The 27262-nt window shown below is 39.7% G+C and overlaps 1 protein-coding gene and 1 pseudogene across 1 annotated transcript; both read left to right on the top strand.

Moving 5' to 3' along the window:
* Positions 1 to 1020: 1020 nt before the first annotated feature.
* Positions 1021 to 26943, top strand: LOC139459323 (uncharacterized). The gene is made up of 5 exons (XM_071240779.1): positions 1021 to 1853; positions 17527 to 17617; positions 19457 to 20389; positions 23034 to 23113; positions 26865 to 26943. Exons 1-4 carry the CDS (start codon positions 1021 to 1023, stop codon positions 23100 to 23102), a joined length of 1926 nt encoding a protein of 641 aa, XP_071096880.1. The 3' UTR covers positions 23103 to 23113; positions 26865 to 26943.
* LOC139458693 (latent-transforming growth factor beta-binding protein 1-like) lies at positions 24623 to 26320 on the top strand (annotated as a pseudogene).
* Positions 26944 to 27262: the final 319 nt, after the last annotated feature.

The following is a 27262-nucleotide window of genomic DNA, read 5'->3' as shown; positions in this document are numbered from 1 at the left end:
ACGGTAGGTCACTGTACTCCGACGCCGTGCGATGCTGCTCATGTATCAATCACAGGATTGGCTGGTCCTGACTCGATTGTTTAAAGGGCGCTGCCATTTAGCTGGAATGTTGCCGGGTGCAACCTTAAACAACAAACTTTATACCAGGGTTGAACTTATTTCATGACTCCGGGACTATACAGCAATATCGTCTTAAACTACAGTAAACTACGGTTATAACGAACTCGAAGGGGCCACTAATTTTAGTTCGTAATAACCGTAGTTTGTTATAAGCATATACAGCATTTATACAACAAATGGTCGGGACTTAAACATAAGTTCGTTATATCGGCCAGTTCGTAATAAGCGTGTTCGTTATAAACGTAGTTTACTGTATCCACGTGTTTTGAGTTAATAGACTTCAAGATCACCTGGTCCGACTGCATTTGGTTTGCCATCTTTTGATTGATATACTACCATTCAATGATGGATCGTCAGATATCTTGGGGAATGTTATACAAGTTTTCATGTGGAGAGTATTAAAACATCAACACGGTCGTATGTTTCTTAAAGCTTCAAGTAGCTCTCAATAATCCTAAGCAGGAGCAGCTTTGACACTCTATTCCGACTCAATCTTCGACAATTGATTAAGTACATTTGGCCACTCACCCGTGCTGTAATTTTCTTCCAACAGGTTGACGGCTCTTCCATTGTCCTCCCCTTTGGGAAACGTTTCCGAACAAGACGTTACAAATGATATTGTTTATTGGCTGCTGTGTCAGCTGGGGAAACATTTACTTATAGGGCCACAATGGTTAATGTCATGTCAACAAGTGTAAACATGATATATGCGCAATTGAATACCACCAGTTGTAAAGTAACCGACTGTAAATAATGTCCGTCAAGTTAATTGAACAGCCAGCGTCGAGTCGCGTGCTTGCCAACTAAACTGTTTGCAAACTGGCGGTGCTTAGGCGCGGATTACAGTGCTCGATAACGTATGTGCTAGTTGTGAAGTATACGCCCATGTACCTGGTCTAAATGATTTTGCTAATAAGCAATGGAGAAATGGCTAAACATGACGTGACGTTTCACGAAAAACACACTTCTCTTAACCAAGATCGTCTGGTCCAGAATAGGTTACTTGCAGCAGACGACCGATATGACAAAGAAGCGCTGATTGAATTTATTGGAAATTCGTCGAAACCAAAAACTGCCAAAAGTATTCGAGAGAAAAGCGAAGAACTGACAGGCTGGTTACACAGTTCCAAAGTGGCACTTAGGAAACCAGAAAAGGACTCGGTGAATTCCAAAGGAAAGGATGGACCGCGGGAATTTTTGAGTTGGAGAGATTCACGATTGAAACTTACCCCCAACCCCAGAGAAAATTATGTGTTTAAACATTATCAGGACATTAGGTACTATATGAAACAATATCGAGAGGAGAATTCAACATTAGACACCGCATCGCCCCAAGCTCCTAAACGAGTCAGTGCGTTCTACCACCCAGGGTTTTACAACGTGGCTCCTCAACCAAATCGTGAATATTCCAGTTGTCATTTGTTGTCAAAAATAGCCCAGTCCTCACAAAATGGAACTTTTCAGTACACCAGACGGGATAGTCAAAAGTTTGATAAACCTTCACTGGTTCCCAATTTATACAAACTAGTCTCAACTACCGCACGCGCTGATTCGGCATCTTCCAGTGAGAACGAAGCAAAAGGAAATACTGTACCTCGGAATACATCAGCGAGTGGTACAAGATCTAAACCACCTGCAACCGCAGGTAAAACACCCACGAAAGTTAGCGTTCCAACACCTCACAATGCGATATCAAGTGTCCAAGGCAAGCTATCAGGTTCCAACGGCCCGGGGTAAGTGTGCTCTTAAGCAGACGCCTGGTTGTACACCTTTGTTGAAAACGTAAATATTGTACATGCTTGTTAACATATAACATTAACAGTATAAATTTTCATACCCCAACTATACCATGTATACGCAGGTCATGGATGTGGTTGGTGGTTGCACCCATTTAAATCATATATATATATATATATATAGAAAAAAACAGTCCAGATATTTGTGCTTATCAAAACTCCTTTATCCAGTTTTGACAAGCATGAATACCTGGACTCTGGTATTTTTTTCTATATTTAATACTTATACACCTGATGAAATCACTTGTTTATATATAGATATAGGTAAAATGTATTTCTAACCCAACAACAACATCGTTTTGTGATATGTTTTCAATAAAAGACCAGTTGAACTTTTTAAACATGTAGTGACGAATACCTTAATAACAGTGTCACGGCTCTCTTGTGTGTGTTTCACCTGGGTGTGAGATTGTTGATTCAGATAGTTGATGGAATGTGACCTTTTAAACCAGGATTCTCACAAGGGCTCCATGGGGTAATCGGTAATACTCAAGTATATCATCGATTGTAATCTAGCCTTGTCAGGAAATGTGTCCTGAGATAGTCTTTATATTGGCCATTGTAAAAGCAGATAAACAGGTTAAGAAATCATTGCCAATACGGGGATTTATCTAGACCTGCTTAGAGGCCGATATTTAGCCCCACGTCTGCATCAAATGACAGTGAAAATTCCCAATTTATATATGTATATATATATTATATTATAATACATTTATATACCGCAGGTATCCAGGTACTAGTATCTGCTCAAATGTGGTTTTATTTGTTCCCCGACCACCGTTTGCATTCCAGTTATCATTCTCAACTCCCTGGGGAGTATACAACCCAATGGCGCTAGAAGGTTTTCACATCCATCTCAAATATCGGGTACCCATTCCCTGCAATTTGAATTAATTATTTCCCAATTTCTCAGAAGTTATAAATATAAGAACATTATAACAAATCAGATTTTGAACAATATCCTGTTTTTTTCCTAATTTGCCTGCCAAAGGCACTTAGGTGAAATGCTAGATAAATCCCTGCAATACATGTAAATGTGTCTGTGCACTGGGCTCTTTGTCTGCCATTCCATCAGCTGTATCAAACCCATTGATTCGTGTGTGTATGGGTCACAGTTTCTGGAACTACCCTTGCTGTCTTGCCTTGTCAAATCCCAAGTGAGGCTATGTCAAACATCTATTGATCATCGGTCATCTTTGTGTTTGCTTTGTCCATCATCATCTTACAAAAATAGTTTGTTTCAGGTCATTTTAGATTAAAATTAATACCAGTGACGCCAATGCTGGGTTACGTTTCTTAAAAAGTTCAAATATTCTTGTCCGCAACATTTGTTGCCACCTCGTGATTATTGTCACAGATCTCAGGGTTAGAGGAACTTGATACTAATGAACTCTCATACTATAACATTACAACATTGAATTTTAACATTACATTCAATGCAATAATATTAAACTAAGCAGCAAAAGCCATTTCCTCTGTAGTGGTCCTGTTATCAGTGAAATACAAGACACTGCTACAAAGCCATATAACATTAGTTATGACAAAAATAGCATAAATTGGAAAATTGTTTTGTTCCAGTTTGGGTTTTTTACTTGGGACCACGGTCAAAATAAATCCCTGGTGATGTCATGCAGAGCTACAGATCAGCTGCATATTTGCGTAAAATAACCCTCAAAACTATCTAAAACCCAATTACTTTCAATCAACTTGTGTACAGAAATGCATGCATTAAATGAAAAACACAACTGTTTCAAAACAACACGCATAAATACCCAATGAAGCTTTTTCAGCATGTGTACAATGGAGCTAATTTCCGAAACACAATTTCGTGCTAATTTACTTTCCGAGTCAAGCCTATATGTAGAACAGTTGTGTACATCTAAAACATTACTTCATTGTTCGTTTGAAATCACAAAATGCTTACTCATTTTGGAAAAACCCAATAGAGTGATGATATGACGAGTGAAGAAATATTGGTTACCAAATGAAAAAAGTAATAACCCAATTAAAATAGAAACCTTCGAGTAAAAACTCAAGTGCTCAAAAAGTTATCTGATATTAAAAACAAATCAATTTGTCAGTCTTCAGGTTCTTTCAGATGTAACTGTATTGGCTGTTCATACACCTGTCAAATGTTGAACGGTTACTGTAATAGATTATCAAGCCATCAGTGCCCCGGCCACCTGCAGACACACTTATTGCACCATCTATTATTGCCGTGACTGGAGGCTGTTGTAATTGATTGATGAGACAAGTGCCATTCAAACAAGTAAAATAATAACTGAAAGGGTATGTGGGTTAACTTCACTTACTGCTGGTAAATACGGGGTGTATACACTACCCCTTGTCAAGAACCCTGCCATTGTTGGAGGACCTTGAAGCTGGACAAGTATTTCAGTTATCAGCTTTATGGTAAGTAAATTGGGTTAAAAGCTGGGCTTGCTTTGTAAAACTAGGTTTGAAGTACAAACACACTGTCATTTCTAAGAAATAAAGAAAGTCTTATCATTATTAGGCAGGTTCCTTTTCTGTTCGTTTTCAACCATTCCAGCGAAATGGTGGCCCGTAGATAGTCATGTCCGAACAAGACGATTCAGTGATTGATGTTATGAGCAACAATCCACACCACCGTCGAGTTTTGTTGACACACTCTCTATCAAGTCTGCTCCTATGACTAACTGACAAAGTAGAGAAAATTTATGGATAACAAGTTTTTTATTTACCGTAAAGGCAAAACTTTCAGTATAGATCCTTATTCAGTTGTCAAGTTGTAATCCATAAATTAGCTCTACTTTGTCATCCGTCAACTTCTAAGTAATTCCTATCAAACAATTTATTTCGAACTGATCCATTACGTTACCTCTTATGACCAGCAAAGATTGCTGGGGAACAGTTCTAACCACAAATCCAAGACTTGCAGTACAGGCAGTATTTGAATTCAATGACTCTACCATTTAAGATTTTGTGGGGTACCCAGTTTCTCATGTAATGACCACGGAAAAGCCTTTAGTTCGCACACTGCTTAGTGTTGTTGCTCATGAAAACTGTCTAGTCAGTCCCAGATGAATTCTGAGGGAAAATTATCAAAATTCTGTGGCTAAAATTGCACAATTAAGTGGTACATTCTGCAGTAAAAACATAACCATTACCCTTTCAAAAGGTAATATTAACAGATGTTTTTCCTTCAAAATATTATTCTCTTACATTTAGACATTTCAAGACAAAATTGTGCAAATAAATATAGTGTCACTAAATATTATTTTATTGTTTGAAAATATGAAAAAATAAGTGTATTGCTTGATAAAATAAAGGCAGATTTTCTATTTTTACTGCAATCATGTAGGAAGGTACATTTTCTGCAACTCTTTCTGCAATCGCAGAATCACAGAATTAGTCTGTGACTGTTTAATGGGTACAAATTGTAACAATTATTGACACAAAAAAGGACATTCACAAAACATATGAGGGGCGGTCGGGTAGCCTAGTGGTTAAAGCGTTCGCTCGCCATGCCGAAGACCCGGGTTCGATTCCCAACATGGGTAAAATGTGTGAAGCCCATTTCTGGTGTCCCCCGCCGTGATATTGCTGGAATATTGCTAAAAGCGGCGTAAAACCATACTCACTCACTCACTCAAAACATATGACATGTTCCATACAACCACTGAAAGGACATTTTCATTTACAAAATTTTAAAGTAAAGATTTCTGTGTTTTAATTGAACCAAATTGTCTCAATTTGTTCACATCACTGACAACTGGAATTGTTTTCTTGATTAAACATGTAATGTTTGAATAACCAGAATATAAATGGTTGGTTGGTTTGCTGTTTTACGCCGAACTCAGCAATATTCCAGCTATATGATGGCGGTCTGTAAATAATCGAGTCTGGACCAGACAATCCAGTGATTAATATCATGAGCATCGATCCATGCAATTGGGATCGATGACATGCATCAACCAAGTCAGCGAGCCTGACCACCCGATCCCGTTAGTCACCTTTTACGGCAAGCATGGGTTGCTGAAGACCTATTCTTCCCCGGAATCGAATATAAAAGGTAGAGAGTGTATGACAAAAGCAAAACTTATGGATGACTCTGTCACTGATTCTTAGATCAACCTAAACATTCCAGGTCCACATTTGAAAGTTTGATAGGGTCCTTTCAGGCTGAGTGGAAATGTAACATGTTATGGTTAGGAAAACTGAAATGTGTTATGCATATTAGGTATCGTGTTAACATGTCTGACAATTAGCTTTTTTTTCTTATGGTTGCAATATTTTTGTTTTTGACCTTATGGTGTGCGTAAAATGGCGAAAATGAACAAGTTTTTGTTCAAATATTACAGAAAAAAAAATTCTTAAAAATTTCTCAAATCCCATTTTCTTCTTACCTCAATATTTGTTTTTTATGGCTTTCAAAATATGCAAGTGTTGAAAATATGAATGTCTAATTTTCATTTACGTGAACATATTTCGTGACAGAACTTTGTGAAAAGTATTGTTCACAGCTTCAATCATGCAGTAGGATTTCCTGGACTCTATATAGTGCATCTTGTAAACTATGAAAAGGGTGCAAAAAATTCAAGTTGTAAGTTGGGGGAGATTTTCTACTGGCATTGAAATCCCCATCTATAGTAGGATAGAGACTTCCAAGCATGTGCAGTGCCTCAGGTTGCCTGGGGGCGGTCGGGTAGCCTAGTGGTTAAAGTGTTCGCTTGCCACGCCAAAGACCCGGGTTCGATTCCCGACATGGGTACAATGTGTGAAGCCCATTTCTGGTGTCCCCCGCCGGGATATTGCTGGAATATTGCTAAAAGAGGCGTAAAACCATACTCACTCACTCACTCACTCAGGTTGCATGACTCTACTATGTTCATACCTTGGACACCCAAAGGCAAAGGGAACCGAAAATTGATAGACCTAGTTAAATACCTTGTGTAGATCCTAAAGGCAAAATTAAACAATTATTAGTCCCAATTATCTGCCCAAAAAAGATTTCACAGACCATTGAAGAAAAGCAGTTAAAATTAAATGGATCACTGAAAATTGGTGATGACACCAGGTGTTCACGGACAGGGTAAGCATGTCCTGCTCTACAGGTAGAACCTGCCACTTGCACAATGTGCATGAAGAAGTATGTTTGTTTATTGCCCATCGCGGCACAGCAGTGCTCCTGCCATACGATGCCAGCCTATTAACAATCAAGTCTTGACCAGACAATCAAGTGATGAAAAGAATGGCCTTGTATGTCAGGGTTGGAAATTAGCACTAGTCCTATAGTCCTTGCCAAACTGTCCAATGGTAAAGGTATCATAAGGACTAGTAGAAAATTGTCATTTTTAAGGGTTTTGCTATATGTTATCATTATAAGGACTAGTGGACGTTCTAATGCTGTATGTCAACCTTTTACAGTTCTAGAGGGCCATGACCTTGTCCTATATGGAATATATTCAATGGGTACATGAGCAATATTGCTTTGATTGTTTCATAATGGTGTAAGATGCATGGATACCAGCACTAATGAAGGTTGTCAGGTACTAATATCAGTTACAATATATTGTGTAATCAGAGCCAAGTGGGTTAGTACTAATCATATTAGTTTAATCAAGCGCGTAAACCTGCAGGCTGTAGAGGCGGAATCCTATCACACCCAACCTGTGTAATCTTCACGTATCAACTACTAGCATCGACAAGGAAATAAATCTATCAAGGACTCCTTGGGACATTAAGCTACGCCCGGCTTGCATGTCCAGGAATCATTTGCATGGGACTAGGATAATTCAAACTGCATATTTCTGTCGCCGATTCCCATGTCATGTTAGCTGACTTTTGGATAGATTTCAGAATTTACAGGGGACTAGGCAGACTTGACACTGTTATTTAGAAATTGATTTGTGTTTCTTTTTTTTAATTTGGTACAATATATTAACAACACGCTATTGTGACGATTAATGTTATAATTGCATACTCGTATATGCAAGGGGTTGGTGTATGATTCTTGGTAAGAAGTGACAACTTGGAGACGATGGCTTGTGGTATATACAATGTTAATTTATACAGGTAGATATGTACATACAAAAATCACTATGTGCCAGGTCAGCACATAGTGGTAGTGGTTGTTGTCTTGGTGCCCCCGGAGCACCCAGCCTAACCCTAGCTAGGCTAAGGGTAAAACCTTTCTCTCTCTCTCTCCCTCTCTCTGATTTTCATCTCTGGACCAAGGCTTTTATAGCCAAGGTCACCTGACATTTAGTAAGTCATACGTATAAGCAACATTGACATACTTGCAAATCTCGTTCAGGATGGCAGATAGTCGATGTACAATACAATGAGGATTAACAACTGGGATTAGCAATAAAAAGCCTTGGTCCAGAGATGAAAATCAGAGAGAGGGAGAGAGAAAGGTCTTACCCTTAGCCTAGCTAGGGTTACGCTGGGTGCTCCGGGGGCACCAAGACAACAACCACTACCACTATGTGCTGACCTGGCACATAGTGTCTTTTGTATGTATATATCTTCTAGGGGTGACAAATGAGGCATTTTTGACTATTGCGATACTATTGCAATAGTTAAAACAACTAATGCGATACTATTGCGATAGTGGCCCTACTATTGCGATACTATTGCAATACTATTGCGATAGTTTTCACTTGCAATTATAGCAGGCTTTAGCAGCATATATTTCAGCATTTTGACTGACACGATCAAAATAATTTTAACTTTGTGATACTATTTGTAAAGAAAACAAGAAATGAAAAGAAAACAAATTCAAATTGACCTCTCAAAAACATTTTAATACAAATATCTGGGTGCCGTCTTGTCAAGTGGTCGGTCAGATTAGTAGTATTTCCTGAATACTTTAGAATTATCCGACAGATTCTACAACTTACTTTTTGCTTGTCTGTCTCGTTTTGCGTTTTGACAAAGCCAAAATGGTCCCTTACCCATGATTTGCCTGTCTTATTGGTGACAATTTCAAACTGACATGTGGCATCTGCCATCTTGTCAATGTTGCCTAGCGACAAGTAGCTAAGGGACGTAACTCTAAATCAAGCAGACAAAGTCATACAATCCAAACGAAAGTACGACAGAGGTTAGATGATCATAGGAGTTGTTTCTATGTTTTTTAGGAAAGTAAATGTACCAAACAAATTAACTATCGAAACTATCGATAGGTAGACAAACTATCGCCAATACATGACATGGCTCCGGGGTAAGTAGCCTTTGGAATAATATTCATTCAGACAATAATCAGTCTCTCTGACAATATATTCAGATCTATGGCATGTCTTGGCTGTAGCGGGGCACGGGTGGCCCAGTCGTCTTGAAGGCACTGCGATTTGCTGTGCAGAGTTGTGTCCCTTGAGCACGCCAGAAACCTATGATTGTGGGTTCCAATCCCAGTTCGCCCCAATTATATTTCTAGGTTTGTCAGCACCATACCCGTGCTTGTGGGTTTCACCGAAGTGGTAAACGTCTAAGACCTGCATCACTTCGGGCTTTCCTCCCACATTAAAGCTGACACGCCATGATATAACTGGAATATTGTTACAAGAGGCGTTAAACCCAACTCACTCACTCACGAGTCCAAATTTACTTCCTGGGTAACACCATCCCTAGGAGAGAGGTACAGTCCTTTGTAATGTGATACAAATAATTACTCTTGACGAAAAATAATTCGTTTTGTTATACTGTATTTTAGGGCTGGCATGGGTAACTTGGGTACTTAGGTCGGATGGATACTGAGTAGGACCCGGGTACCCACAGTACTACCCGGACCCGTGGTTAGTCAATGTGATTACATCCCAGCCCAAGCAAAATTCACTTCAGAAATTTATGAATTTTTTAAACTGTCCTCTGTCTCATTACAGTAACTTATGTATTTTATTGAGATTACATATTTTTCAACTACAGCTGCAAAACCAGGTATTGTTTTATTTTCAACTTTGAACCTAAATTTTCTTTTAAGAAAATAACTTTGCAACAAAGTAATGTTTATTGTAGGCAATTTATTTATTCAACAGCCTGATTTTTTTCAAGAAAGTTTGGGGTCAATGTACTTTTTCCGATAAAATCCCAGCATCCGAGCCCCATTCACTAACTAGGTGACCTGCAAGTACAGCATCACGAACAGTGCAACACAGGTCAGGGGTTTATCGAGGATTTTATACTATTTCCTTGGCAGGCAAATTGGAAATTTATTACTATTTCTGTTCAAAATTGAAATTATCTTAAATTGTCCCAATTAGTTTACTTATTGTCCTAATTTCTGAAGTATTTTAACGTTGCATAATGCTTCTGTACAATAATGTTAAACAGTGTATGAAAGCCTTCCCCTTCAATGGTCCTGTTATCAGTGAACTATTAGTCACCTCTACGTAGCCATAACATTTGTCATAACCATATCAACATGACTTGGAGTACAGGTTTAATTCCATTTGGGGAATTTTTATTGACATATCCTGCAGTCTTGATAAACCCCTAGAGGTGTTACACGCCAACCATCTAACACACATTTCTTTATTACAGACTTACCACTCAACAAACAATGTAACCTGTCATGCAAGACGTTTCAGTTTGTCTACATATCTGTATGTGAGCTATTACTGATACATACCTGTCAGAGCGTGCTTCAATATCAGATCGCCAGTTAATCAAAATTCCTTTGAATGAATCAAAGACCCGCTTGTGTTTAACTGTGCCATTGAATTGACAGGTTTCATAGACATGTGTATTGTCCTTAGAGACAGTAAACACTGGTATATTTGTCATATATGTGTGTCATTTTGACAGAGTTCACACCAGCTTATGTCTGTGTTGTGGATGATTCTATGCTTTTAGTTAGGACAGTGTTTGAATATAAATGTTTTTTGTCAACAGCTGTAGCAAGTCTTTGAAAGGCATTTAGAAGTGACACACATAAGGAAGAGATTTTATGGATGTCAACTTCTTTATTATGAGAAACACAACGTTTCGGAGTATAGCATTCACCTACTAAAGGTAGTAAGCATATACCTCGAAATGTTGTGTTCGTCATAATGTGGGCGGTCGGGTAGCCTTGTGGTTAAAGCGTTCGCTTGTCACGCCGATGACCCAGGTTCGAATCCCGACATGGGTACAATGTGTGAAAACCATTTCCGGTGTCCCCCGCCGTGATATTGCTGGAATATTGCTAAAAGTGGCTTAAAACGTTACTTACTCACTCACTGCTCATAATGTAGTAGCAACCTGGCGGTGCAATATAATTCTTTGGGTGACACCTTTTTTGTGAATTGTCCTAACTGATTTCACAGACCAAATCCAAAAGCCACAATCTGTAAATAAAACAAGCATAGTGTAAATTTATTTATGTTTGAGCCTAACTGCTCCATCTTTGACGGAATAGAAAAACAGCATGATAAACTACACCCATCATGCCAACCGACCTTTTTGAATAGTCTGCACAGAATGTCAGCTTGCACTTAGATGTTGGGCTATCACTTACGTTTGGTCAACATTGGCTGTCAATTTTGCTCCAAAGTTGGTTTGACCGTCAGCCCAAAGTTGGATCAACATTGGCTACATTTCACTGGCCCAAAGTTCAGTCAACATTGACATGACATAGGCAAAGAAACATTAGCTCAACGTTGGATTCATGTCTATTTTGTTTCTCAATACCTTCCAGGCAGCTTGAAATGTTTAGCAAGCAATACATGCTGCAAGCTGAATTCTCGCTGAATTCTCGTTGAACTCCATCCACGAAAAAGCAGTCTGAGTGACAGAATCAATTACAAAACATGATGGTACTAGTGATAGTAAAAGGCTCAGACGCTTTGTAAACATGTATCCTATTTTCAGATCCTTTCTTCTTCTTTATTAATTTCTAGCATTGATAATTTTCTAGACATAATACAGAAATAAACCACTGTTTTAGATGGCTTTATGGTTTTCATTTGGAAAAATACTAACTCCAGTATGTATTGTTGTCGCCTTTAACGACAAGCATAGTCACCTTTTACGGCAAGCATGGGTTGCTGAAGACCTATTCTAACCCGGATCTCTTCACAGGTCAGCTTGTAGTGGGAGGAAAGCCTAAAGTGATATACTGTATTCGACACATCAAGCCCCCCTTCCCCCAATAAGCGCCCCCCCCCAAAAAAATACAAAAATACAAAAAAAAAATTTAAAAAATTTATATAGTAGTTATTTCGTTTTAAATGAAAATCGTCCGGGAACCGAGGTTTCTGGATATTTGAAGTCCGTATAGGCGGGGCATGACTGTATTCTGTTTATTTTAGATATTTGAGACTTTGAATATTATGCTCAGAGAAAAAATACACCGTACCCCTTCAGCGAAGTCAGGCAAACGAACGAAGACCTATTCTACCCAGGATCTTCACAGGTCAGCTTGTAGTGGGAGGAAAGCCTAAAGTGATATAGGTCTTAAATGTTTACCACTTTGGTGAGCCCAATGTGCATGTGTCAGCGAGTCTGACCACCCGATCCCGTTAGTCACCTTTTACGGCAAGCATGGGTTGCTGAAGACCTATTCTACCCAGGATCTTCACAGGTCAGCTTGTTGTGGGAGGAAAGCCTAAAGTCATATAGGTCTTAAATGTTTACCACTTTGGTGAGCCCAATGAGCATGTGTCAGCGAGTCTGACCACCCAATCCCGTTAGTCACCTTTTACGGCAAGCAAGGGTTGCTGAAGACCTATTCTACCCCGGAATCTTCACGATTCCTTTATGTTATGAATGCAGGAGAACATCATGTCTAAGTGTGTGAAATGCCTTCACAAAATCTATGAAGAGGCAGTAAAATCTCCCCCTTTTCTTCCAGCATTACGTCTTGTAAAGCCTGTAAAGTTAACGTGATTTGTAGTGGAGTCATTCCGCTGAAACCAGCCTGCGCATCACTAATTATATTATTACTTTCACACCAAATTTGAAGCGTCTATGCTTGTCGTAAGAAGCGACTAATGGGATCGGGTGGTCAGGCTTGCTGACTTGGTTTATGCATATCATCGTATCTCAACGGCGTGGATCAATGATATCAATCACTGGATTGTCTGGTCCAGACTGGATTATTAACAGACCGTCGTCACATAGCTGGAATATTGCTGAGTGCGGCGTAAATCAACAAACAAACAAAAACAGACAAACAAACAAACCAAATTTGAAGCCTTTTATTCAAAATGGAAATGGAAAGAAATATTTTGCAGAGAGTGTCAATCAGTGACATATCCCTGTAGTTGTTTATATCATTTTTACTGTCAAATTTAAGCTAGGGGCATATGATAGTTATACCCCAGCTGTTTGGGAAGTATCCAGTGTTAAGAATGTTATTAACCATGAGTGTAAGCGACTGGATACTTATATGCTGTGCAGTTTTGAAAAACTCTGTAGTGAGCCCAGGAGTTTTATTGTTTGGTAAGTTTGTGTTGCTAGATAACATTTCCTGTTCTGTAATGGGATAGTTGAGTATGCACATATCATCTGGGTCAACAGTACTACAGTGCATGTTGTAGTCTGTAAGGGTATTTGTGCAGAGACGATTGATAGAGTGTGTTACCCACTGTTCATCTGTGATTGTGTCACTCTGTGAAACTCATTTCTTGCATGTATTAGTTTGTCTTTCTGTTTGCTTAAATATATCTGTTTCTTTTGAATGAAGGGTCTTCTGAAAAATAATCTTAATTTCCTAAATCATGTAAATAGTGAAAATATCTGTGTTATTGTCAGTGTGTGATCTTAAAGCCATGTGTTTTTGTTGTTTGAGGTGATCTTGTTCATTATTCCACCAGGGTGGTTGAGTATTATATCTCTGTTTTAAAACATGTACCACTGTATAATTCTCTTATGTGTTCTGCCGCTTGATGAAACATATTTACTAGTTGTATATCATATCAAACAAAGTGGAATGTTAGTTACTGAGGATATTGCTAAAGTAAGTGATGAAGCAGTTATTCTAGTCTTTATTCCATGAAAACTTAATCTTAATTTCTTGTTTGTCTCTGTTCCTTTCATTTGAAGTGTTCCCTAGTGGTTAAAGCATTCGCTTGTCACGCCTAAGACCCGGGTTCGATTCCCGACATGGGTACAATGCGTGAAGCCCATTTCTGGTGTCCCCCGCCGTGATATTGCTGGAATATTGCTAAAAGCGGCGTAAAACCCAATTCACTCACTCACTCACTCACTCATTTGAAGTGCATGTAGCCCCGTGCTCCAGATAAGCTTTTGGTGTTGTGAGTATTTTACCCATGCATTTTAAAATCATTGGGTATCAGTAATTCTATCTGAGTATTCAAATGTCCATTACCCACTAGTTTTTACAGATGTGGGTATTTAAGTTAAATATTTAAAAACTGTATTCATCTAGTCCCTGCAAACTGGTGTCGTGTGGGTTCGAGAGCTTTATAGGACCCCAAAATACCATGATACTTCCACAAGAAAGTGTGCTGGCAAATGATCCTGATGTAACTGTCATCGTGGAGTTTGGCAAGGTTGACGGAATACCCGTTTATAAGTTCAAAGTAAGTTGCTGATTTGCTAATCAAATACGCAGGGTTACTTCACAACATTTTGATGATATGCTCAAGTTTTATTTTTGTAGCGTATCTGTAATGTTCGTTGCATATTTGATAAGCTTGGATTATATTTTACTGCGTATTTCTGCATTTCTGATGCGTATTTTACGCAGATACGCAGCTTAACTGGAGCTCTGTAGGCAATATGAGGGTCGTGTAGAGTAATGAAATGGTGCAGTGTATTGTACATTTTGATAATTACTATAGAGCCTCTATAAATCAATGATCATGTGGACAGTGGTCATGCATGCTTGGGGGGGCACGGGTGGCCCAGTAGTCTAAGGCACCGCGATTTGCTGCGCAGAGTTGCGTCCCTTGGGCACGCCAGAAACCTATGATTGTGGTTTCGAATCCCGGTTCGCCCCGATTATGTTTCTAGGTTTGTCAGCACCATACCCGTGCTCGTGGGTTTCACCGAAGTGGTAAACGTCTGAGACGTGCATCACTTCGGGCTCTCCTCCCACATTAAGCTGACACGCCGTGATATAACTGGAATACTGTTAAAAGCGGCGTTAAACCCAACTCACTCACTCACTCATGAGTCAAATATTCATGATCATAAAACCATTTGATTTCTGTCCAACTAACCATGAGGATGTTTTTGTGTCAGCATAAATTGTTTATTGAGCGAGCGAGTTTGGGTTTTCAGGTGTAACAAGGTCCGTCATTTAAATGTGGGTGCAAGCCCAAAGTGATGAAGGTTTTACAGAGATCATACCACTTTGGTAAAACCCATGAGCACAGATGGAACCACTACTAATGTACTGTTATGTAGTGTATTGTCAGTGTCCCTCGTGGAATTAACTTGTATCGTAACTATCAACCAACAAATGTACTCACCTCCCCAACCCTACCTGCTCATTACAAGGGCAGTGAATTTCCTTTCCTAAACAAAGTTCTACATATATCAGCATGTTTTTACCAGTAAATTTAGCCTTGAAAGGGTAATTCATGTGACTGCCAGTCCCTGTGGACCAGCAAATAAAGTACCTTATAAATCTTTGTTATGGAACAAAACATCGGTGATATTCATATAAGTATATTTTTCGAACAAAGTCAGCTTGTCTGTTATCATCAGGGTTTTCCCCTTGTCTATTTCTAGGTTAAATATCCATTAGTTAAGTGACTTCGTCTCGAAATATTAAAAAAAAGAGGGAGAAAATTGTGACTGAAGTTTGTGTGAATGATGTAAAGATCTAACTCAATTACTTCAGAGATGACATCTTTGCACTGAACATAATGTTTGAAGAATTAAAACTAAATAATTTTCATACATTTTTTTATTTGTTTAAAGTCGGTAATTTTGCCAGTCCGGAAGGAACACTGTATATACATGGAAGTTTTTTGCAATATTAGGCTTCAAAATGCATTACAACAGAAAATATTGACAGATTAAGAAGCTACACTCCACAACTAGATACCCGGGAAGTGATCACCGGCAAAACGTGTTCCGTTGTGGAAAGTGTTCACCGGCAAAACGTGTTCCGTTGTGGAAAGTGTTCACCGGCAAAACGTGTTCCGTTGTGGAAAGTGTTCAACGGCAAAACATGTTCCGTTGTGGAAAGTGTTCACCGGCAAAACGTGTTCCATTGTGGAAAGTGTTCACCGGCAAAACGTGTTCCGTTGTGGAAAGTGTTCACCGGCAAAACGTGTTCCGTTGTGGAAAGTGTTCACCGGCAAAACGTGTTCCGTTGTGGAAAGTGTTCACCGGCAAAACGTGTTCCGTTGTGGAAAGTGTTCACCGGCAAAACGTGTTCCGTTGTGGAAAGTGTTCACCGGCAAAACATGTTCCGTTGTGGAAAGTGTTCAACGGCAAAACATGTTCCGTTGTGGAAAGTGTTCACCGGCAAAACGTGTTCCATTGTGGAAAGTGTTCACCGGCAAAACGTGTTCCGTTGTGGAAAGTGTTCACCGGCAAAACGTGTTCCGTTGTGGAAAGTGTTCACCGGCAAAACGTGTTTTGTTGTGGAAAGTGTTCACCGGCAAAACGTGTTTTGTTGTGGAAAGTGTTCACCGGCAAATCATGTTCCGTTGTTGAAAGTGTTCACCGGCAAAACATGTTCCGTTGTGGAAAGTGTTCACCGGCAAAACGTGTTCCGTTGTGGAAAGCGTTCACCGGCAAAACATGTTCCGTTGTGGAAAGTGTTTGACATGTGGAGTGGAAAGCATTCAGTGGGTAAGGGTGGTGGTCCTTTGGTGCTGATGAACCACTGAATAGCGAAACTTCTTAGTTTGCAAAAGTATTCTTTAATGAATTATGTAGAAGTCTTTATAAACTTTGAAAACTAAAAGTTTGTATGGTGAATATAGCAATCCTTTCTGTGGCTTTGTTTCTCAGATGTTTTTCTTCCGACTTTTTTAACGGCTATCAATAGTATTGCAAGTAAAGGGCTTATATTTTGCGACAAAGTATTTTCATGTCTTTGCCTTTACAGCATTGAAAAGGTTTTGACATTAATGCTTAGAGCTCCAAAAATATAAGAAAATGCTACACTGAAACAATGTTTGCAAATTTTACATCTCGTAGAGAGGTAAAATTCCCTTGTGGAAAGATCACCTGACATACATGATCAAAGGGGTGCGTTGTAGACCAGACAATCAAGTGATTGATATTAAGAGTAATGATCCACGTTGTCGGGGTAATATTACACACAATCAACCAAGTTACCAAGGCAGACCACCCGTGCCTCAACTCAACTAATGACAATCGCAGACCCGGGAGGATTCCGGGGTAGAATAGGTCTTCAGCAACCCATGCATGCCGTAAAAGACGACTATGCTTGTCGTAAAAGGCGACTAACGCAATCAGGTGGTCACGCTCACTGACTTGGTTGATACATGTCATCGGTCCCAATTGCGTGGATCGATGCTCATGATATTAATCACTGGATTGTCTGGTCCAGACTCGATTATTTACAGACCGCCGTTATATAGCTGGAATATTGCTGAGTGCGGCGTTAAACAACAAACCAACCAACCAACTAATGACAATCGCAGGTTCCACTGAAATAGCCCATTCGGAACAGCTTTCGTTTTCTTCCTTTCAGGTCAAATGGGTTTCATGTGAAGTCGGAAGTATTGCCAACAGGGTCAAGGACACTGGACACCCTGGCTTGTGTTGCTGCTCAGGAAGGACAGGTAACCCCAGCAGTCATGCCTGCTTCCATGTCAGCCTTGTGTGATAGAATAGACAGAGAGAATAGGTTTAGGCTCACCTGGACCAAGGGTACAAGGGAGCATATGGGGAATTGTCCGTTATCCGTCCGTCTCAGAATCTAATGAAGCTGAATGAACGTGTATCTACAGGAAGATGTTTATTACAATAGGACATGATTTGTTCTTGGTGTTAAAAACTACACTTTTTTTTTTCTTTTTCTTTTTATTGAATGAAGAAAGATATGATATGTAGAAATGACATGGTCATGCAGCTTAAATATTGATATGTTGCAATATAATGGGATTCATGCCAGAAAGATTAATAAACACTTTTTTTTAAATTTTCTTCATAACACATGTGAAAATCTCAAGGTATCTTCTCAGAAACCACAAGACCCAGGGTGCTAGAACTTTATGAAGATGTGCAGGACTGAAAAAAAGGAAAAAAAGATGTGTAGGATTGTAATGTAACTGTATTCTTGGCATGGAGTTGAAAAATTAACTTATTTTTGAAAAATAGAAAATGGATAAAAAAAAATGTTTATGCATTATCTTTTCATTTCTGAAGCAAAAGCGCCTTTTGTAGGATATATATATATATATATATGGCACTACAACAGGATTCAGATTTTATATTATGGCATTGATAGAGAACTAATTTTTTTTATGTGATGATACTTACACAAGTGTTTTTTTCAACAATGTGGTTTAGTGATATATATTAAGCAGCCAATTATCAGCCATGCTTTCCTTACTTGTTGACTAAAGATTCACTACAATTGATCATTTAGTAAGGCTCGATAGTTTGGTTGATTGCATGTGGTAAACATCTGAGACCTGAATCACTTCGGACTTTCCTCCAACATCCAACATGCCATGATATAGCTGGAATATCAACTCACTCACTCACAAACAACAACCAACAAACATATATAACATCCAGCTCTCAACCAACAAGCATATATAACATCCAGCTCTCAACCAACAAACATATATAACATCCAGCTCTCAACCAACAAGCATCAATAACATCCAGCTCTCAACCAACAAGCATATATAACATTCAGCTCACAACCAACAAACATCAATAACATCCAGCTCACACCCAACAAACATATATAACATCCAGCTCTCAACCAACAAGCATATATAACATCAAGCTCACAGCCAACAAACATCTATAACATCCAGCTCACAACCAACAAACATCAATAACATCCAGCTCACAACCAACAAACATATATAACATCAAGCTCACAACCAACAAACATATATAACATCCAGCTCACAACCAACAAACATGTATAAGATCCAGTTCACAGCCAACAAACATATATAACATCCAGCTCTCAACCAACAAACATATATAACATCCAACTCTCAACCAACAAACATATATAACATCCAGCTCTCAACCAACAAACATATATAACCTCCAGCTCTCAACCAACAAACATATATAACATCCAGCTCTCAGCCAACAAACATATATAACATCCAGCTCACTTGGAGTACTGGTGAGCAACAGCGCCTTGGTTCTTTGTGTGAGGGTGAACAGATGTTGATCTTTCTAGACGAAGCTCTGCTTGTAGATAGAATTACCACTTATAATCAATTTCTATCAACATTCAACTAATTTAACAATATTCAGCGGATTGCTTTTGGTGAGCGGATAAGTATACCACCCATGGCAGTGTTTTCATTGCTCGATATCTCCTTTTGACATAGTGTGCGTTGTCCCCTGTCTATGTTCATGTACCACCCATGTTAGTGTTATTACTGGGTATCTCTTACTGACATATAGTGTGCGTTGTCCCCCAGCCAGATGTGGAGGAGGCTGAGAAGGCTACAGCAGTATCGGAGGCGAGCGAGGCCATCAGTATCGGTAAGCTCTCGACGACGTGCTTGGGAGCCGACGCTGTCGTCAAGCAGTCTCCAAAACTAGAGGCATCATGCACATATCACATCTTCCCCTCCGAGTCTGTCCTTACACAACAAGCAACCATTGTTAGCAGTAGTAGTACCATGATGTGGAACCCACAGAAATCAGCGTTTGAACGGAAACCTGCGAACAGAAATGAAAAGGATGCTGGGATGAATTCCCCATTTAAACAACCGCGGTCCAATGTTAAGTTGTCTGTTAGAAGGGGTGACACAAATGGGAATCGGTCGAAAAGAAAATATGGCAAAGATGAGTTCCCTCCCTTGGCAACAGGTAAAATGGCTAAGGGAAGTGCGGTGAGAGAACACACATTAGCACTGATGGAAATAAAAGGGGAAACGTCAGACGCTGAGAAAGAACCAGTGTTGAAAGTTCAGAGTCTCAGCTCTCAGGGCCGGAGTCACAGCACGGTTAGTTATGGAGAGTTACATGGGAGCAAGAAATCACGGAAAATGCGCACACCTACCAAAAAGTATTGCCGCTCCCCCATTGATGAGGGTGAGGCTCGACATGGGTCAGCAGGGCTGGTTGATCAGCTCCACCCAGGCTTCGAACTCTGTGTGGCAGAAGGTCCTCTTGAGGACGTGATGACTCCGGAAGGATTTGTGCCGTATCATCAATACTGGAATCACAACGTTCCCCAACGTGCGATCGCATTGACCAGAACAAAGAAGTGGTGTGTGGACTCGGATCACAATCTGAAGCACCTTGCGGAGATGGTTCTGGCAGATCCCCCACCTCTCATGGCAGAGTTTGAGAATGGGTCTGGACAGCAGGTTCAAGGACCGTCTATCGCATCTGGGGTAAACCAAGTTGAGTTTGCTGTGCAGGAGCCACCAGTGTTGTTACTCACCGTGTTGATTTCGTCTAACTTCACATCCACTGTTAATTTTTACGTGTTCACGAGTTGTTGAATTATATTGTGAACTAATTATTTGTTTCATTTCAGCATGTGTTAGGGGTGTCATCATTCACACAGACCCGTGAAGATCCAGGTTAAAATAGGTCTTCAGCAACCCATGCTTGCTGTCAGAGGCGACTAACGAGATCGGGTGGTCAGGCTTGCTGACTTGGTTGATACATGTCATTGTATCCCCCATTGGGTTGATCGATGCTCATAATGTCAATCACTGGATTGTTTGGTTCAGACTCAATTGTTTAGAGACCGCCGTCATATATCTGGAATATTGCTGAGTGCGACGTTAAACAACAAACAAACAAACTTATAATGATAGCAATAATAGTCTTTAGTAGAGTGCTTGTTTCCCATAAGTGTTAACTGCTCAAAGACAGTAAGGAAAGAACAATTCTTTGATTCGGTGGTATGCCTGGCTGAAGAGTGAGTGAGTGAGTGAGTTTAACACAGCTTTTAACAGTATTCCAGTTATATCATGGCGTGTCAGCTTAATGTGGGAGGAAAGCCCGAAGTGATGCAGGTCTCAGACGTTTACCACTTCGGTGAAACCCACAAGCACGGGTATGGTGCTGACAAACCTAGAAACATAATCGGGGCAAACCGGGATTCGAACCCACAATCATAGGTTTCTGGCGTGTCCAAGGGACACAACTCTGCACAGCGAATCGCGGCGCCTTAGACGACTGGGCCACCCGTGCCCCCCCTGGCTAAAGAAGTGAGTCTCAGCTGAATCTAAATACATTGGAGATGAGCTGGAAGATTATTCCACAGTACTGGTCCATCTTTGTCAAAGGCTTGATCGCCGAATGTCCTGGTGCATGACTTTGACGCTGACAACAGATGCAGGCTATCTGATCTTTGAGATCAAGTTTTGATCAGAGTTTCTAAAAGTATTATATTTATGATTTGTTGCAATAATACCTGGGCTAGCATTACCTTAGTGTCTAGAACAAAGCAAAATGCTAATCAGTCTGTAAAATATGCTAATTTCACACAAAAACTGCAAATCAAGTACATGTACATTCACATCATATTATGACTTAAATAACACGATAGCAATATGTGATGTACTAATACGCGAGCTAGGGGTATTGTGACTTTTAACAGTTATAGTCTAATGGTCAGTTGGAAAGGAATTCCTGCATGTATTATGTATTTTATTGCAGGGCATGCTTACCCTTTTCATGGACACCTGGTGTCATCACTGCATTTCAGTGATCAATTCGTATACTTTTCACTGCTATTTTGCCTTTTGCAAATGATAGAATTTGTTTCGGTGATGACTTGTGTCAAGTGGCTATTACAAGGTAATCATGATGTCAACTAAAATAAACTGCCTTGAATATTTGAATTTCACTTTACCAACTTCATGTGAGTGTAAACCTTTCATAAAATAATAGTGTCATGATTACAAAGTCAACCTATTCTTGCTTCACCTATGTTTAATTCTATGATCATGATGGTGTATATAACATTTTGCCTGAATTACTAATTTGTTTGCCACAAGGTATTTTCGCCAAATGTTTGTTTATTTTAGCACTAACACAAAATTCTAACATGCTACGTTGTTATATTGTTTTATTCATTACACTTACTATTCACATAGTGTGTTATAGGTTGAAGTAACACTTTTAATTAAAATGTGGTAACTGAAATTTGTTCTTTTATACTTTCTTGGTTTACAGATCTTCATGTTGTAGGTGGGAACAATTTATACGAAATACGTAATTTATATGATATTTTTTACATTTCAGATCAGAAATCATATTTATGTACATGTATATATATATTGTTCCAATTCAAATTCGACATATTGCAAATTAATATGTTGATGTTTGTTGTCCTTTCTCTGTATCGATCTGCCAGCCTTAATAGAATGTTATTGGAAATATAATAGTGAATATAATAGAATGAATGGTAGTGTTGTTTTTGCATTGTTGGGGACCTATGCTGGAGCCCATTCCACAAAGCGATCTCAGCACTACGATTGTTGTAAGTCAGTGTTATAGAATGGGAGTTACGATCAACTTAGCGCTAAGATCACTTTGTGGAACGGGGCTCAGGTTGTAAGAGGTGATGGGGTGACAAGACTTGTTTGAGAGCATGTCATCGTACCCAGAGGGTCGTGGATTGTTGCTTAAAATAACAATCACTTGATTGTCTGGCCCATACTCAATTATTTACGGGCCACCTTCATATAGCTGGAATATTGCTGAGTACATGTCATCATACCCAGAGGGCTTTGATTGTTGCTTAAAATAACAATCACTTGATTGTCTGGCCCATACTCAATTATTTACGGGCCACCTTCATATAGCTGGAATATTGCTGAGTACATAAAAACTTCAGAATGAATAATCATATTGACAGATCAATAAGCTCAATAAAGTTTTATGAAGTATTTAAGTATTAACAATACATATTCTAAATGATATCATGATGTATGTTTTCTCTTTTATGACCAATTGTGATTTCAGTGCAAGAACTGTTTCATTTTCTGTTGTTTCTTTTGTAAGATGTGGTATAATGTTGTATTTCAGATGTGGTTTGATACAAATGGCCGCGCGTATGTCAGCCTAGCAACTCGCTATGACCCTGTTACAAAGTAGTTAGAAACCAGGTATCAGTCTTCCTTCCAACTGTCACTAACTCCTGTACGTTCTTATCGAAAGTGTCTAACATTGTCTGTATCCATGTTCCTGCTTCCATGGCAACTAGACCTCACGGGTATTCCGGGTTAGAATTGGCACAAAGCAACCTATGCTGGTCATCAGCGGCGACTTAATGGATCGGGTGGTGAGTTAGTAGTGGGACTATACACCGATGCATTGGCGGATCAAGTTATTTTTACAACTTGATTCTTACCTGAAATGTACTCTTTAATGAATTTTACACCATACACTAATTACTTGTAAAAATGAGTAGTGAAAACGTAAATATTTTCATCTATTGCGCCCTGCTTGACATGGCCAACAATAAATCGTTAGTTTGCCAGGTATTTGGCCATGCTGTCAATCAAAAAGATGGCTTATGCACCACAGATAAGAGCACATGCAAGGTACAGTGATATGTATCGGGTCGCACAGTTAGTGTATTGTCCCAGCCTAATGGTCAGGCTTGGTGACTTGGTTGATTGCTTGTCCTTTAGGGCTGGGATGAGTCCAAATTTACTACTCGGGTACCCTACCCCCTATTACCCGACCCTACCCGGGTACCTGCTGTGGTTGGGAACCAAATATCTGATTGGGAAAAGTTTTACTTCAGCCCTGGAAAAAACTGTTCAGATACATGAATCAAACAATCAGATCATGCGTATACTGAAGTTGACTGAAGCTTTGTCTTTACTCAAACATATACAAGTCAAAAGGAATTTGTGTATCGCCAGAAAGAAATGCGAACATTAGCGACTTGTAGTGTTACCACAGAGCTATAGTGACTATACAATACAATATACATGTATTATGTGACTAACCATGGGTCTGGGTAGCCATGTGGGTACCCGAGTCCTACTCAGGACCTGCTCGACCCGAGTATCCGAGTTACCCATCCCAGCTCTAGTGTCATTGCAGCCTAATGGCATGGATGGTAGCACAGAACTTCAGTCTGTGGTTTGTCTGGACCAGACTCAATCATTTACCTCTTCCCCATCATTTTGTGGGAATATTTCTGGATGTGGCATGAAGCAGTCAACATGGACTTGGAGACAGTCAGAGCTTCAGAGTGAAGTTAATATTTACAGATACGATCGCACATTACCTGTGCAAAGAATAGCGTGGAGGCTGGAGGGCCTAGTCCTGCACCATGACCATGGAATATATTTATTTTATGAAAAAAAAATAATCTAGAAATGCATACAAAAGCAAGTCTAGCCTGCTCAAGCTAGCTCTGCATAGGGATTTTTTTTATTTTTAGAGTCAAGAAGGATATTGTGTAATATAAGATTTCAGAGACTAAATGTTAGTCTAGACCGGGCAACATGTAGTCTGAAGCACTGCACAATAACCTTTAAGGTGTTTTGTTGAAATTATCTGTGGTTCCTTTCCATGCACCGCATGTGACTAACATTGTTGTTTTGTATGTGCATGAATGTATCGGTCCTAATAACAGAGTTAATAACGATTTTCTGTATATGTTTGCATCTATCAATGCATACCTGTTCAGTCAATGCATACCTGGTGACCAGGGATTCAATCAAAGCATACCTTGTGACCAGGGATTCAATCAATGCATACCTGATAACCAGGGATTCAATCAATGTATACCTGGTGACCAGGGATTCAATCAATGCATACCTGGTGACCAGGGATTCAATCAATGCACTCATGGTAACCAGGGATTCAATCAATGCACTCGTGGTAACCAGGGATTCAATCAAAGCATATCTGGTAACCCAGGATTCAATCAAAGCATACCCAGTGACTAGGGATTCAATCAATGCATACCTTGTGACCAGGGTTTCAATCAATGCATACCTTGTGAGCAGGGATTCAATCAAAGCATACCTTGCGACCAGGGATTCAATCAATGCATACCTGATAACCCAGGATTCAATCAAAGCATACCTGGTAACCCAGGATTCAATCAATGCATACCTTGTGACCAGGGTTTCAATCAATGCATACCTTGTGACCAGGGATTCAATCAATGCATTCATGGTAACCAGGGATTCAATCAATGCACTCATGGTAACCATGGATTCAATCAAAGCATACCTGGTGACCAGGGATTCAATCAATGCATACCTGGTGACCAGGGATTCAATCACAGTATACTTGGTGACCAGGGATTCAATCTATGCATACCTGGTGACCAGGGATTCAATCAATGCACTCATGGTGACCAGGGATTCAATCAATGCACTCATGGTAACCAGGGATTCAATCAATGCATACCTGGTGACAAGGGATTCAATCACAGTATACTTGGTGACCAGGGATTCAATCAATGCATACCTGGTGACCAGGGATTCAATCAATGCACTCATGGTAACCAGGGATTCAATAAATGCACTCATGGTAACCAGGGATTCAATCAATGCAATCAGGGTAACCAGGGATTCAATCAAAGCATATCTGGTAACCCAGGATTCAATCAAAGCATACCTTGTAAACCAGGATTCAATCAATGCATGCCTTGTGACCAGGGTTTCAATCAATGCATACTTTGTGACCAGGGATTCAATCAATGCATACCTGGTGACCAGGGATTCAATCAATGCATACCTGGTGACCAGGGATTCAATCACAGTATACCTGGTGACCATGGATTCAATCAATGCATACTTTGTGACCAGGGATTCAATCAATGCATACCTGGTGACCAGGGTTTCAATCAATGCATACCTGGTGACCAGGGATTCAATCACAGTATACCTGGTGACCAGGGTTTCAATCAATGCATACTTTGTGACCAGGGATTCAATCAATGCATACCTTGTGACCAGGGATTCAATCACAGCATACCTGGTGACCAAGGATTCGATCAATGCATACCTGGTGACCAGAGATTCAATCAATGCATACTTGGTGACCAGGGATTCAATCACAGTATAATTGGTGACCAGGGATTCAATCAATGCATAACTGGTGACCAGGGATTCAATAAATGCATACCTTGCGACCAGGGATTCAATCAATGCATACCTGGTGACCAGGGATTCAATCACAGTATACCTGGTGACCAGGGATTCAATCACAGTATACCTGGTGACCAGGGATTCAATCACAGTATACCTGGTGACCAGGGATTCAATCAATGCATACCTGGTGACCAGGGATTCAATCAATGCATAACATGTGACCAGGAATTGACACAAGGAGCTAAATGAAACTAATCCATATGTATGATATTTCTCACGACGAGCATGGTGAAGATTAATAATACTGTTCAAAGCGGTATCCATCTTAATTCACTGACTAACTCACTCATTATGATGTATGCTGGCAACTATATTCGTGTTAAAGTCAACTTACGAATGACCACATCAACATTTCCCTGCATGTCTCTGTCTCACTGAACTGTATGCGTGTGCTATCTTTCTTTCAAGTATACAAGTTGTAGTAAAATATTATTTTCTTAACTGATTTATTAATGTCAAGAAAAGATTTTTAGTGTGGCAATATTGATTATTATCAGACAGAATGGGATTGTTGTTCCATCTAACTTGTTAAAATGTGTCTCTTACTACCAAATGTATATAATGTATAAAGGTAATATATGGCTGTAACAATTTTTGCACATACTTGAATGCCATCTGGCCATAGCAGTTTTGCTGAAATATATTCCTGACTTTGTCATCCATGTTTTGCCTATCCATGTAAATTTGTATAAACTGCATTTTCTAAGTCATTTATTATAGTCTCCCTTTCCAGGTGACCTTGACCCCAAGAACACTTGATGGCCTGTCATGGAGGGAGAAGCTGGAGGTTCTTCGACAGATAAACAAACCACGGGAGAGGATAAAACGAAGACCGCTTCGACTTACATTCTACAAGGCTCATGCAGAGTGTGAAATGATTGGTTGTCGAGATCCCTTGTCACATGACCAAGTCTCACATCGACGCAGAGTCAGACATTTAATTGAGCAAGCAAAGCTTAAATGTCCTGTACGACCAGTTGAGAATTTTGTGTCTTCTAAATCAAAATACTGGGTAACTGATCCCGAAACGGTGTTAGATGTGCATTTGAATATTACTCGTCCAAGGTTTTCTTTCAGCAAGCAGCAAGCCGGATGCCAACCAAACACACCCAGAGATGGTGTCCTAAATGA

This window comes from Haliotis cracherodii, unplaced genomic scaffold (assembly GCF_022045235.1).
Source record: "Haliotis cracherodii isolate W230 unplaced genomic scaffold, xgHalCrac1.p SCAF_13, whole genome shotgun sequence".
Lineage (NCBI taxonomy): Eukaryota > Metazoa > Mollusca > Gastropoda > Lepetellida > Haliotidae > Haliotis > Haliotis cracherodii.
The sequence above is the reverse complement of the archived record's forward strand: the minus strand, read 5'-3'. Positions and strand labels throughout refer to the sequence as shown.

Excerpts from the sequence above, each read along its gene's own strand:
- LOC139459323 (XM_071240779.1), top strand. The coding sequence starts at position 1,021 with ATGATTTTGCTAATAAGCAATGGAGAAATGGCTAAACATGACGTGACG. Across the intron at positions 17,618-19,456 it reads TTGCTGCTCAGGAAGGACAG|CCAGATGTGGAGGAGGCTGA; the intron begins GTAACCCCAGCA and ends GTTGTCCCCCAG. Across the intron at positions 20,390-23,033 it reads TCGCATCTGGGGTAAACCAA|ATGTGGTTTGATACAAATGG; the intron begins GTTGAGTTTGCT and ends GTTGTATTTCAG.